The 14,303-nt window shown below is 42.4% G+C and overlaps 2 protein-coding genes and 1 long non-coding RNA gene across 15 annotated transcripts in view; 2 read left to right on the top strand and 1 right to left on the bottom strand.

The window, feature by feature from the left end:
* Positions 1–3,180, top strand: part of dclk2a (doublecortin-like kinase 2a) — a 42,479-nt gene extending 39,299 nt beyond the window's left edge. For 3 of the 7 annotated variants that reach the window (XM_004549318.6, XM_004549319.5, XM_004549317.5), the window contains one exon: positions 9–3,180. In XM_004549318.6, coding sequence (XP_004549375.3) covers positions 9–764 — 756 coding nt within the window. In that variant the 3' untranslated portion in view covers positions 765–3,180. The remainder of the gene's footprint in view (positions 1–8) is intronic. The other 4 variants (XR_013098933.1, XR_013098934.1, XR_191141.6 and 1 more) reach the window with 4 other exon arrangements.
* An 80-nt stretch (positions 3,181–3,260) lies between these two features.
* The window catches only part of lrba (LPS-responsive vesicle trafficking, beach and anchor containing), a 176,107-nt gene continuing 165,064 nt past the window's right edge, over positions 3,261–14,303 (bottom strand). For 5 of the 7 annotated variants that reach the window (XM_004549310.3, XM_004549315.3, XM_014413348.3 and 2 more), the window contains 5 exons: positions 12,950–13,117; positions 9,210–9,311; positions 8,616–8,812; positions 5,702–5,853; positions 3,261–4,561 (listed from right to left, as the gene is read on the bottom strand). In XM_004549310.3, coding sequence (XP_004549367.3) covers positions 4,471–4,561; positions 5,702–5,853; positions 8,616–8,812; positions 9,210–9,311; positions 12,950–13,117 — 710 coding nt within the window. In that variant the 3' untranslated portion in view covers positions 3,261–4,470. The remainder of the gene's footprint in view (positions 4,562–5,701; positions 5,854–8,615; positions 8,813–9,209; positions 9,312–12,949; positions 13,118–14,303) is intronic. The other 2 variants (XM_014413347.3, XM_012918692.3) reach the window with 1 other exon arrangement.
* LOC143418986 (uncharacterized) overlaps positions 8,743–14,303 on the top strand; it is an 82,364-nt gene continuing 76,803 nt past the window's right edge. The window contains exon 1 of the long non-coding RNA XR_013098935.1: positions 8,743–8,834. This is a non-coding gene — a long non-coding RNA (uncharacterized LOC143418986). The remainder of the gene's footprint in view (positions 8,835–14,303) is intronic.

The raw sequence follows: 14,303 nt of genomic DNA, 5'->3' as shown, positions 1-14,303 counted from the left end.
TCCTCCAGAACACAGCGCTAGATAAGGAGACCCTTCAGCTCACGGCCCGTTGTTGTCCAGGGCCACAAGCGGTGCCATGTTCGCCCCTGTTGCATGGCACTGAAGTCCCATCTGCTCTTCCGGACCAGTCGGCGTCACCATTTGCCAAAGTACCCGAATCTAACGAGCTGGCTTCAACAGAAACCGCTAGGCCTGATACTACGTCCAAATCTGCACCTCCCCACTCCGATTCTCCGAATGACAGCCACACATTAGCTGCTAAGCTTGACCTGCCCACCTCTAATCTTTTAAGTTCACTTCAGTTTTCTCCTTCACCCTCTGTTGAAACTTGTCCCATCAACTCTTTGCTCATTTCTTCTCCACCACAAATAGAAACCTCCCCAACTGCTGCCCCCTGTTCGTCTTTAGAGTCTACCTCACCCTCGTGTCCTCCTGCTGTTCTCACATGCATAGCTCCCTCTGCACCCATCTCCCGTCCTTCCCCGGCATCTCTGATCGAGCTGACCACAAATGCTCCCTCTGCTTGTCCTACCAAACAAGCAGCATCTCAGCCTTCCTCACCCACTGTCTCCCCGATCCAGCCCGTTGTGTTATTCCCTCTCTCATCCCCAACAAAATGTGAGCCTTCCTCCCCCTCACCTATCCATCCAACCCTGTTTCCCTCTCCTCCTTCCACACCTCTGAGATCCACCACCCCGCCCTCTCCTTTTTGCCCTCCTTCTCCTATCCCTTTAACAGCCGAAGAACTTGTGGAGAAGCTCTAAACACTCTTATCCCCACAAACAGAAACAGAAACCATAGGATGAAACATCTCAATTAGCATTTCCTGGTAGATGTAAACTGAGCCAGTGACCGCTGTGACCATGCCTTTTCCCCTCATATTCTTTTCCCGCTCATTTTATTAGACAAAGGATATGAGGCATTTTCTGTACTCTGTTGATTGTATATATGTTTTTATTTATTAATTGAGGATGTTGAAAGGGAATGAACTGAATATCGTTCTTCTGAGTGGTTTGTCTTTTGAATTCATACACTGCTTAGTCAGATTTCTTGTTTTAGCTTCCCATTTGGAATCCCCGGGGCCCCTTTTTAAAGGGTTATTCAGTACAAACGCATAGCAAACTCCTAGAGAGGCTACTGTGTGTGATTCTGTATGCGTTTTTCAATCACTTCACCATATCGAAGTCCCAAATTTGCTAGACTGTCTACCTGTAGTAAAGTCATCCTGATGATAGTGGCCAATTGACAATTTCATGCATTGTGTCGACAAAGTAAAGGTGGCATCTGCCAAAGTAGCCCATGGCTAAGGAGTCAGAGAGTGTTTCAAACAGCTTTAGCGCCACGTATGTGTTTGAGTGTAAAATTGGGAATCATCAGATCTGTTAAATTTGAAAGAAATGGCTGTTCACACGCAATTTTGAAGCTACGTCTACAGTAACATCCAAATGACCTCTAGTGCAGCAGTTCCCCAAATATTGTGTTCTGCAATTCTTCCAAAAGTGAGAAATGCTGCAAAAATAGTCTTAGGAAAATTGCTGTTTTAAGATCAAAAGTTTCCTCTTCTGCTCATCTATCCTCTTTATCATTTTTCAACTCCTTAGATTTATTAGCCAATGTTAGTTATAAACAGAGTGCTGGTTACAATGTTTCTACTCACAGCAGCACCCTGGAACTGGAACTGTTTGGAAAAAGAAGCATAAAATCTAATTTGGGTTTTTTTTTGTGAGCACAAAGTATAATTCTACCCTTCATGATGGACTGGAGACAGACGTGTGATGGACATCTAAAAACAACTAGCTAAAGGTCATTGCATGTCCAGGCACTACTGAAGGAAAGTAATGTACTCCGTACGTGTATTTGAGTCATTAAAGTCTCTTTGTTTGAGTAGCCGACTGCAACTTTCACTCATACGCTTTATTTGTATGTATTGTGCTGAACTACAGCTGTGAGCACATGTAAAGAGAAGAAAGATCCAACAGATGTTAAACCGAACTGCACGGTAACTTTTATTTAACCGAAACTCTCAATACAGACGTGACTGGTACTGTACAGGAAAAACATACTTGCTGGTATATTCTCTCCGGTCACCACTATGTCATGAGCTATGCACACTCAATGGCCACTTTGTTAGGTACACCTGTTAAACTGCTGCAATTGACACTTTGTCAGGTTTGAGTCTTGATTTTCCAATGTAAACAACATGGCATGGATCCATCCTGCCCCGTGTGGTGGCGTAATGGTGTGGGGCTTTAAACAAAATTATATAGAAGGGATCTTTAGATTTAGTATTTGTTAGTCTGGTTAAAAAAAAATGTTATTACATCTTGCCTGATGTGGTATTAATGGACATATTTGAGACTCTGGATGCGAGTCAGCAGCTTAAAAATTATTTTTTTTTTTAAATGACGAGAAAAATATGCCCTCCATACTGAACAATAATAATTTAAAAAACTAAAACTAACACTGAAACTCATCAAAACTAAAGTAAAATGAAACATTTTCAAACGATAAAAGCTAAACTGAAGGTGGCGCAGTGGTTAGCACTGTTGCCTCACAGCAAGAAGGTCCCAAGTTTGATTCCAAAGGGCCCGGGCCTTTCTGTGTCTGTGGGGGGATCTCTCCCAGTCCTCTGGCTTCCTCCCACAGTCCAAAGACATGCAGTTAGTGGTGTTAGGTTAATGATTCTTAAATTGGTGCCTGCAGGTGTGAATGTCCAACTAGTAAGGTGTACCTAAAAAAGTGTCCAGTGAGAGTAAAACCACAGGAATGATTATCCTGTTATGATTATTGAGTTTGGACTCGATCACAGGCCAACAGCTTACAGATTACCTTCATCAAAACCAGATCTCACTCTCTGCAGCGTAAAAACAAATAAAGTGACCTGTTTTGTCCTCGTTCTTAACTCCACAGCTGTTGTCAGCAGAGCCAAATCCTCCGCTGGTTTAGCAGTTTTTTCACTGCATGAATACTTTCTGTTCACAAATTCAAGTTGCTACATGGCCTAATTTTTCTCCTATGTACTGTATATGTAGTCAAAGTAGATTTTCATGCTTTAACAGTTTGTAAAGCAAAAACTGTATGAGAAGAGCAAATGTATCAGTGGTTTTTATGAGGCGCTGAGTGGTTGCTTTTAATGTCCCACTATTTTAGAGTGGTTCAGCAATAAAGACTTGAAATTAGTATTTGTTTTTGTGTTGGATGTGTGGGTTACCACTAGGGGGGGCTGAGTCACACCTTATAAAAGATACACCAAAGGACAATTCAGGTTATAAAATTCCATTTTATTGTCAGAACTCATCACACAAAAACACTCCAAACTGATTGGAAGAAAAAGATAAAAGTAGCTCCCGTGTTGCTGGAGATTCAAACCATTTTAGAAATGCAACTTTAAAGAAAGGAATGCTTCCTGAAAATCAAAGATATGAGGACGACTGTCTAAAGATCAAAAGAATGTGTGTGATTAGCATTTAAGTATTGAATCACATTGATCAATCATTCTGTGATGAAAAGAGAGGAAAAAAATGGAAATGGTAAGTCCCTCCCCCTCGCTGCTCCAGCTTTCACTGCTCATCTCACTGCTTTGGAGACTAGACTCAAAGTGGACTGTGCTGAGGTGGTATGAGCTGAATCCTCAGCTCTTGATTTTAGCAGGGGGGGAAATAAAACAAGATTCACTGCTTACTCAGTCATAAAGGATATAAATCTTAAAAGGAGCTGAAAGCAGATTTTAACATTACAGAGTAAGTTTTATGTTTTTGATGTTCAAAGTATTAAATAACGCAAAGAGGTTGCACTGATGTTTTATGAGTAGTGAGCCATGCACACAAACGTAATCTCTTAGCAAGTACGGAGGTACAGAGGGAGTAAAAATTTTAAATATGGAGGACTACATTTAAACATTTTATATATAGTTATTTATATAAATGTATATTCCCTCTTCAATATCTTCCTGTGCTTCATCTACTCAAACACTTTATATCTATGTGCTGTGTTGCCAAAACAGGAAAAGCATGTTAAAATGAATGACAGCTTCATATTTATTCACCACATACACGCCTACAGAAAAAAAATCATTCACCCTAAAGTACACAAATATTTGGATTTTTACGTCACAGAGAAATGATTCTCACCAACTTCCCACAAATCCCTCGTTTCTTATTTTGAGAAGAAAATAGACTCTTACAGCTAAAAATAGATTTGTTTTTAACCGTAAAGTAACGTAACCCCCACCCTAAGACTGGTATGAAAATTTTCTATCTGATCTACAAAATATAGCAATGCCCTTTTTAAAAATAGTTTGATTCTTTTGCAATAACAGGACATGTTGGGTTTTTTCCTTCTTTCGTTACATTCAGGATATCAGGATATAGACAGAATAGTGCTTTTGATAAGAGTTCACACTTGCAACAGTTTGGATTTCCCCCGCCCTCCCCTCAACTCTTGTCAGTCAAGTCGCTGCTGATTTCACCCTCAGTATCTGGTCTGGTACTCGTGATGCCACCTGTTGAAGTCGTTGTAGAAGAGGACGATGCTTCCCGACGCCATGCCGGTTATGATGCACCTGAGGAATGTTAGGGGGGAACATCATGAGGCCGTGAAGGTGAGCTTAATGGTTTGCCTGCTCTCTTGAAGTGGAGGAAATTTTAATTTTGTAAGTTTGCTCACTTCCAAAAACACACTTTCTAACTTTTTTAATGTTAATGAAGAGGAACAGAAAATCAACCAAAAATCTAGAAAGAGACGTTACACAAAAGTTATACATCATATTGAGTGAAATAAGTATTTGATCCTCTACAAACTAACCAGAACTCTGGTTCCTACAAATTACAATCAAGCCATCAATTACACATACTCCTGACTTTAACTAGTTATGTGTATGAAGCACACCTGTCCACAGAATCAATTTCTTCCATTAAAACCTCTCCACCACTGTGGGTGAGACCAAAGAGCTGTCAAAGGACGTCAGGGGCAAGATTGTAGACCTGCACAAGGCTACGTGGGCTACAAGACGCTTGGTGAGTAGGGGACAACTACTTGAAAACAGAAGAAATATGAAAACTCATGTGGAGTACAGCCCAAAGAACACCATCCTCACAGTTCAGCACAGAGGTGGACCCATAATGCTTTGGGGCTTAACAACTACTTCACTGTACTAAGGGACGACTGGATGGGGCCATGTACCATAAAATGTTTTAATCTCCTTCCCTCAGCCAGAACACTTCATGATGGGTTGTGAATGGGTCGTCCAGCATGACAATGCTAAACATATCGCTAAGACAACCAAGGAGTGGCTAAAGAAGAAACACATCAGGGTCATGGAGTAGTCAGCTGATTTTCAGACTTCAGTCCTTTAGAAAATCTCTGGAAGGATTTGAAACTTTGAGCTGCTAAGCAACAACAAAGAAACCCCCAAGAGACGTGTGACCAACCACAAGAAACATCCGACTGCTGCGATTGCCACCAAGAGGTTCTCCACTAAGTACTGAGTCATGTTTTGCTTGGAGATCAAATAGTTATTTTACTCAATGACATGCAAATCAATTTATAACTCTTATGCGATGTGTCTTTTCTAAAGTTTTGGTTAGTATTCTGTCTCTCTCCATTAAAACTAGAGACTGTTCGTTATTGTCCAAGTGAGCAAACTTCAAATAAATATAGCCACTGTTGTACATATGCATGATCTTTTGTTTGAGCGCGTTACCTTTGGTCATGTGACATGGCCATGGAGCGGATTCCTGCGTCACAGCCCGGATAGGTGAACAGCTGTTTGAGGTTGTGGACCTGCCAAACAGATACTACACCTCCATCACCGCCTGTCAGCAGGTATTGGCCATCACGGCTGAGGAGCACAGCCTGTGAAAGATGATCAGAGAACTTCCTTCTTAACTCTTCGCTTCCATCATGCAAAATCAATTATTTACCAGCGTCATCTGTTAAGTGTCCCACAAAGGTCAAACTCAAAGGTTTTCAACTTGGTAGCGTGTGCATAAATTGCCTCTGAATAAGCTGCTGATCTGGGGGCAGTTTGTCTCTACCGTCAAAGCAAAGCTCGTACCGCGAGGTCGAGCGATCCGACAAAAAAAAAAAATCTCAGGTCAGCGCCGCCATCCTGAGGGGTTTTTCTGCACACAGACCCCGACCCGCAACAAAGATGGCTCCCCACAGCGAGGCCCAGAGATTTACTCGTCTCATCTGCTTTTCCTGCAAACTGTAGCGGCCGAACGGGTCCCGCGGGATTCACATGTACACAAATCAAGTCGTGTGCTGGAGTCTATTAAGAGCGCAGCGCATAGTGGAAGCTGAAACTGAACGAGTCGGGAGCATCAATCAGCAAGTAACCGTAGCCGATGAAATGACGAGGCAGAATGTTAAGTTCTAAAAGCAGCAAATGACACTAATTTAGAGCTTTTTGTCCTCTGCAGTTTTTGTGACATGCTTTGCGGCGATTCAGCGGGAGACGCTTCAATCAGCAGCCGCATGTGTGTTGAATTGGGCTCGCATTAAACGGAAAACTGAAACCTAAACTTGAAGTTGGAACAAGTCATTTTCAGGAACTTGATTCGGTAAGGAAAACATAAATAACCCTTCAAGACCTGCAGCCTAATTAAGCAAAAATGTTTTGTATGTAAAGAGAGGGGGGGGGAAAAAGCTTATTTCTCATTCAGGCACAAACTTGGATGTGAAGGCGCTCCCACACACAGCTACACAAAGCGTTGCGCAGTGATGCCCTGGATTCTCAGCTGGCCTTGAGAATCAATCCAAACTAATTGTCACGTTAGATCATCGTCATCGTGGCGCACGAGCGAGCGCAGCTCCGGGTTGATTTGTGTGCTGTGGGTCTGCTTTGTGTCCACAGCAATTGTCTTGTGTGTCAACATTCGGAGTTAATCTGACAGCGGCGATAAAGACGAGCGCTCATTTCAGTCTGAGCCATCAACCAAACCACCACCAACACAATAACAGGTACAGTGAGATGAAAGAGAGCAAAGTGCTCGGCGCAGTTTAGCCAAGTTGCCTAAAAGTTTGTGACCACAAGCAACATAATAACGTTCAACAGAGCAGCAGTAAAAGTAAAACTATTTATCAGTTCTTATGCTGTATTAATGCACTTGTGTATCTACTAATGGAGTCCATGACCTTACTGGAGCCCAGCAGGAGGCAGGGGAGCTGGCAGACATGTCAGCCTGGCCAGGTAGGAGGCTGCAGACAGACATTATAAATCAGTCCTTTGCCACTGGGCGGCCAAACAAGATGGCCGATGGCTCTGTGGGGGCTAAGATGGCTACCCGGGCTCGGATGACTAAAAAATGACTCCAGCAGAAACACATGCACTTTTAATGCCCATATTTCCTACTTCTTTCAAGGAACAGTGGGTGGATTCTGGGGCTGGAGAAGGTAAAAAGTTTAATTTATGGTGCCGTTAATCCTCCTGTTACACGGACGCAGGCAGCGAAAGAACTGCTGGAATGGTTACACTGCCTGAGTTATACTAGTACTTAAAAGAATGTAATCCATTCAGTATGGCTCCTGTCACCCGATTCTGCTATTAGACTAGGATGCCGACTGTTAGCCTGTCATCTAACCTCTGACTCCAGACCCCTATAAATTCACAGTGCATACACTCTCTCTCACAGTCTTCCTCTCCGTTTCTGAGTGTGTACTGCAGGCCAGGACAAACACTTATTTATACTGGAGCCCTACTGTGCAGACGCTCCAAGGGCTGAGAAGATTGATTCTGGTATGTACCAGAGTGTACAAAATACTGTTGGAGTCTCAGACCAGGAGGGTGAAGCAGAGAGGGTGAGGCAGGCGGAAGGGAGGGAGGGAGTTGAGACTCTTACAGCCTCACTCCAAGATATTAGGATTCTCCTAATGCCATCTGACACGACTGGAATTTACAGCAGCAGAGGAGAGCCGACAAGAACGCCAGTAGCTTGAACTGTTCCCAAGTTTCATCTTCAGAAAGAAACCAAAAAACTGAAGCTCAAAAACTGTCTGAAGGACGCTGTTAGTTTCTCTTAAAGACACAAAGATCCAGCATTAGTTTCACAGGGATTGTAATGCACTCCGTCAGTATTTGAGTATATTTGTGGCTTTGTGTGGGAGCGGGGCTGGTTGGCAGGTTAGGAGCCTGGGCACAAGAGCTTTCTTAATAGGAAACAGGCACGCGGCTGCCTGTCAGGGCTAGCTTACATTTCCCAGGCCAAACCGGACACATCGGGTCGGGAAACCAAAGGCAGTAGTCGCTATCTTATGTCACCCGAGCCACGAGGGAGGAAATGTGGGAAATGGGGAATGTGTCGTCCCGCGCTGCAGGGTAGTTAATGGTGTTGGTGTCCAGAGCTGACCACTCCTCTGGAATGTTTTCCGCCAGCGTCGCCAACGCAATTTGACCTGACAACAGAGCTCCGGATCAAAAGAGGCCTTTCCTCTGGTGTAATGCGGGTGAAAAGGAAAGAACAGATGTGAGGCTGTAAGTTTGTCCCGAGGCACAGCGACCTTTACCTCGCTCGCATCTAAAACCAAGACCGAGCTTTTAATCAGGGAGAGGACTTTCTATACTGATGCAGTGCAGACGCACACGTGCAGGCGCATGTGTGTGATCGTGTCCTCACCTTGACGCCGTCTTCCACTTCCATGTGCCTCAGCAGTTTGCCGTTGACACTGAAGAGGCAAAACTGTCCCTTGTCATAATAGATAACGCAGTGTCCCTCGGCGGAGGACTGGATGAGGCGAGGCCGGAGGCAGCGCTCTGGTCCCTCCAGGGTCCGCAGCAGGTCCCCATTCATGGAATGGATCAGGCAAGGACCCTCTATATACAGATGAGACGAGAGGTTAGAACAAATTAATCCGTAGCTTGATTTAAGCATAAATGACTTTTTAAAGTTTGTTTTTAGCTTATTCTTTTAATCTTCGGTGCAGCTGTACACCTATAGTAGAAATACTTACCGTATATCTTCTCTTTTCTGTCAGTTATTTAGAAAAAAATGACCTTCATATCTTGTTTATATAATTGCTGTTATTCCCACACATGTCTGTGCATCATCTCTGAAAAAACATCTGCTCATACACAGCTCACATACTCTGCAGGTGTTCCTAATATAGTGGCCACTGAGATTTGTCCTTTGTCTGCTCCTGTGCATTGTTAGTTTTAAATAGCAAGCAGCACAAGTGTAGCCTTACATTTTTACAGGGACAAACAGTCTCACCTTTGCAGCCGCTGATGACGAGACCCAACTCAGCACACACACTTGCACAAGTCACCTCGCAGTCGTGGCCTGTAAGGATGGCCCTCGGTGTGGTAAAGTCTGCTGGCAAAACACAAACAAAGCGAAGACAATCCTGGTATTACCATATGCAGTACTGCTTTATGGCCACTAGAAGGAGGTAAAGAAAAAATTTAAATTCTCCTTGATTGGTTTAGTCTTCTAACTGCAGTCACAGCTGAAGCTACAAAAATTTTCACTCCAAACTATTAAAAAATGTCTTTTTTAAAAAAGAGGCGGGCTTTCAAAAATAACCAAAAATAAAATTGCTAATTTCATCATCCTGGAGGGTGTTTTACATGTTATTTTATACGGATGCGCTGGGACTTGTTGCACAGTCTTTAAGCCTGCTTCTCCCCTCATTCACTCTCCCTTTCAAGCACTTGTCACCAAGGGCCTCCTCTTATGTTTAAAACCTTCTCCCCCTCGCTGCCTTCACTCGATCCAGATGTTTCTGCATTTGACAGAGAGAATGAGAGCCAGAAGGAAAAAAAGAGTGCGTTATGAAGTTTGTGTGATTTTGTTTTGGTTTGAGCTGTCAGGGTGAGCGACAAAACAAAATCGGCTGTTACTTCTCCATCTGTCTTCTGTCTGTAAGCACACGCATTGGCATAAATACGCTCATACGCACAGTTGCATCTTTGGACTGCATTTTTAAATATCGAGAGGTGGTCTTCCGCAACCTCAGCTCAAAAAGACAAGGACACTCACACACGCTTGAATTCCTAATAAAACTTTTCCAAAACTGTGCGCGCCAAAGCAATCGAGTATCAATTTAGCAACACAGAAAAGTGTAAGACAACATACCCATGTAGTAAATTATACTGAACATGCCTATTATTCACTTTTACTTTTAGTTATCAAATGCAATGTCATTTAAGACCTTTCCTTTGAAAAGTTGTTTCACACTGTAAGAAATTAATTGGAAACAACTACAACTAAAACTGAATGAATATAGGAGTTAATGTTAAAATGATATTTTGATCCAACTACAAGGTCACTTTGGAGGCTGTAGCTTAAGACAAAATATTCTTTGTTATCCCAGAAGATTTGTCTTCATATTTGACAAAAATAATTAAATTGTTTTCTAAGCTAAAAACGAAAATTAGGAAAAAACATTTTAGCAAACTGACACAAAAACACAAACTGAAATGTAAAAGTAACTGAAATGAAACTTTTCACTTTAAAAACTGACAAAAATACAAGTAAATAAAAAAAACACAGGCCAAATGTGTCAGTGTGTGTGTTTGAGACATCTACATATGCTGTGGGCCAAGTGCTTGTATTGTAATACCAAATCTGAACTTCTTGATTGTGCCCCTGAGTAACAACCCTATATTCAAACTATTAAGAGATTACAAATAAATTAAAATAAACAATTATTCTAAAAAAAAACAACTCTGTTTCTGTTGAGATAATAACTGTTTTTGACTCCATTTTATTCTATTTTGTTCCTTATTTTAACTTGGTTTTGTATTGTCATGAACTATATTTTAATTTTTGTATAACTTGGTTTTATTTTATTGTATTTATTCATTTGATTCACAATGAAATAAAATAAAGACCAATTATAAAAGCAGAAAACTAAACCCATTAGTAAAGAAAGTTCAGCTGCATGCCGACACTGTGTTTGATTGATTAAGTTAGTGTGTTGTGTATATAAATGAATGTAGACCAGGAAAAATAACTGGGGAAGTATTTAAAGCACTTAAAATGAAAAGGTGAAAGCCAGATTTGGCACAAATTACATAATACAAATATATAAACCAAATTAAACCACACTGCATTTGGATGCTAGTCGGATTTACACATGAGCCACGTGATCAACAGCTAAGAGTTTTTTAGAAGTAGGGACAGCTGGTTTTGCATTTATTGGCTCTATAGCATCTCTTACGGAGTAACAGTTCACGCCCAGAATATGAAATGTTGAAATGTTATGCGTCTTCAAGCAGTCTGTGTTTGTCTCATTAGATTCCTCGGAAAGATGGAATAAAGGGATGAGTATTCTTCCTCCTTCTATATCAATCATGGCACTGTAGAGGTTTTAAGGGTGGACGCACCCCCTTAGCTTGTCGTCCCCTCAGATTATGCACCTCAATACTTGGAGGAGCAAAAGCTATCTACCGCGGTGATCACAGTCTCATGATCCCTCACTTCAATAAGATTTAATATCTCTTTTCATATGTTTGTTTAAAATGAGGTGGATAAAATGCCAGTTCATGAAGTCTAATTAAAAATAATTTATGATGTAATTATTACACTGGCAGCTTCTTTGTTTCTTTATGTTCACTGTTTAAAAAGAAATTAATTTTTGGGCCTTAGGAGTGGCAGAAGTGAACCTACGTACATTTATTCTCTCATATGGTGCGTTCAAAACAAGAGGAAAAAACAGAAATACTGTAGTTACTGAGTAAATACCACACTCAGATGATTGCTGTTAGGTGCCCAGCAGATGGCGATAGCGTCTGTAAAATCTTTGCTGTGCACAACATGTGGCTGCAGCAGGAACAAAGTGGGGATAGGTCATTGTGTGCATGTGCATATCAGCCATTCAGATGTATTTGTGTCAAGCTTATGAAGTGAGTGGGATGCCCACAGAACATTATGCATGCAAAGGAATGTGTGTGTGTGTGTGTGCAGGCTTTAGCTTTAACGTGTGTCTGTGGGAGAGGAATAAAGAAAGGTCTGCTGTCTGTATGCATTTTGTTAGTACATGTATGTGTGCATGCGTGCGTGTGTGTGCAGCAGAAGTTCATGTCTGGGAGAGCTTTCTGCGGTCTGGGGCAATGGAGCATCACATTGTGGTGGTGATGGGATGAGATGACGACTGCTTTGTCTGTTCCTCTAGCTTCAGCTTGGTAACCAGGAGTTTAGACTGACACACAAGCACTTGCAAGGACATGTACAGCACATGCATGGAAACATATTCATATATTTGTTATTTGTAGAAAATGTGCAGCTAAAGCAGTATTTTAAACCACTGGTTATCCACTAAATATGTTTAAAAAAAAATCTTGTGTATTTCTGCTCTAAAATCCCGTGTATGGATGTGTTAGATGACCATCATCTGCACGATCATAAACCAATATGGCTTATTAACCAAATCGCAATTTGTCATAAATTTCATCCCACTTGTAATGGATCACTTATCAACATGTCCGCCAATCTAAGCTGACCAAATTAGCACCGAGGGGGCTAAGGACCGAGCAATGTGTGCGCCGTGCTTTGATCATGGCTAATGCCATATGTTATGGTAACGTAAGGGAGGCCCATGACATTTTTCACTTTTATCGACTAACGTGACCCCGTGGCCCTCGGATGGTGGTGAACTTTCATGCGCTGCCCGACGACCCCCAACATCACATTTAACGTCTCTAAGTGGCCCTCACTTTCACTCACATTAAAGACAGATTCTCACACACACTACACACCATATCTGGCTTCACAGAAATACACACGCACGCACGCAATCTCAGACACATTACCGAAAGCTGTTCCTGGTGCGACAGGGCTGCGAAATCCAATCTGTATGCAGGAGGCCTAGCTTGGTCAGACGAAACTAGTTGTTACTTTACAGAGGGAGGCCGTAAATCACACAGTCACATCTGTCTGCGAGAGAGAGAGCTCGGTGAAGAGCTGTGTGCGTGTGTGTGTGTGTGCACGCTCTCAGAAGGTGCACTTACTGCCTGGGCTCTCTCCAATGCTGCTATGCTTTCCGTTCCAGTACCACAGCAGCAGGGTGGCATCTCGCGAGCCCGACAGGACGTAGCAGTCGCCTCCGATGTACGACTCTGAGCGTGCCAGACACGTCACCACATCCCGATGTCCAAACACTATCTGGGTCAGTTTGCCTGCAAAAAGCGCACAAATTTTCAGGGATGTTCTTAGTAAATCAAAATTCATTCTTCTGTAAACATCAAAGGAATGAACTACTTAAAAATAGATTAAAACATCTCAACAATAAGGGAGATAGGGTTTTTTTGCATTGCAGTAGTCCTTTTGAACTTCCCACCATGCGTTTGTTGATCATCTGTCTGCTCAGTTAGTTGATCCACACAAGATCAGACTTCTACTAATTCCCAGACAAGAATAAATATTTGCTTCAGCTTTGTGTGTGCGCCTGTGCACATCCAGGGTGCTCTGTGTGTATATATAAAGAGGCTAATTGCTGTCAGATTCCCAGACCACAGCCCCACTGTCTAGCTGTCTAATACTCATTACGCTCCTCATAGTGTGACCTCTGCAGTCAAACAGTGGGTAGTTTGCAGCACATGACATTTCTGTCTGGGTGTCAGAATCGCTACCCGCGGGATAATTAAGTTGTATCTTGCTGAAAACAACGAGGATTATTATGAAACTTTCAAAGAAGAACAGAGACATCAAAGATGTAAAATGTTTGACATTTTTATAAACGCTGAAAATAAGTAATGACGGGTGCTGCAATAATGGCTACCACGCACCTCGTATTAAACTCTCACTCTCATGCTCACACGCATGTGTGCACACCGACAAATTAAACTCGGTGTGTGTGTGTGTCACTGTTTGAGGCTACGGGTTTTGTGGATGTGTACCAATCAATTCTTGTAATTGATAAAATCCCTCAGTTCTTTAACCTGGGGGATTTAGGGACCTCGGTGGCAGCTGTTGAGCGTGTGCGATTAAACTGTGTTCACGTTCCAGTCGCACACCCCGGTGGCAGTCGCACAATAGAGCTATCTCTGTGCTCCCATCCCTCCTTCCCTCCCTCCTCCATCAAAAGACACAGAGGGCCTGGCCTGTAGAAATTGAATCGCATGCCCGTTGTATAGATGTGTGTAGAGTACTGAATGAGGCTGAGGGTGTGGGGGGGAGCATTGAGGAGCGGGGTACAGAGATGAAGCTTCAGACAGTTTCATTTAGGACCCCTGACCTGATGGCATTTGTGTGTGCACGAGAGCGAGTGTATTGGATGTGTGTATGCAAGTAGCACTCAGGCTTTAGGTGGAAAAACAGTAAGTTATCCAGCAAAGCAGAAGCAAAAAACAAAAAACAATCAAA

The sequence above is a fragment of the Maylandia zebra genome, linkage group LG6, assembly GCF_041146795.1.
Source record: "Maylandia zebra isolate NMK-2024a linkage group LG6, Mzebra_GT3a, whole genome shotgun sequence".
In the NCBI taxonomy this organism is placed as follows: Eukaryota; Metazoa; Chordata; class Actinopteri; order Cichliformes; family Cichlidae; genus Maylandia; species Maylandia zebra.
The sequence above is the reverse complement of the archived record's forward strand: the minus strand, read 5'-3'. Positions and strand labels throughout refer to the sequence as shown.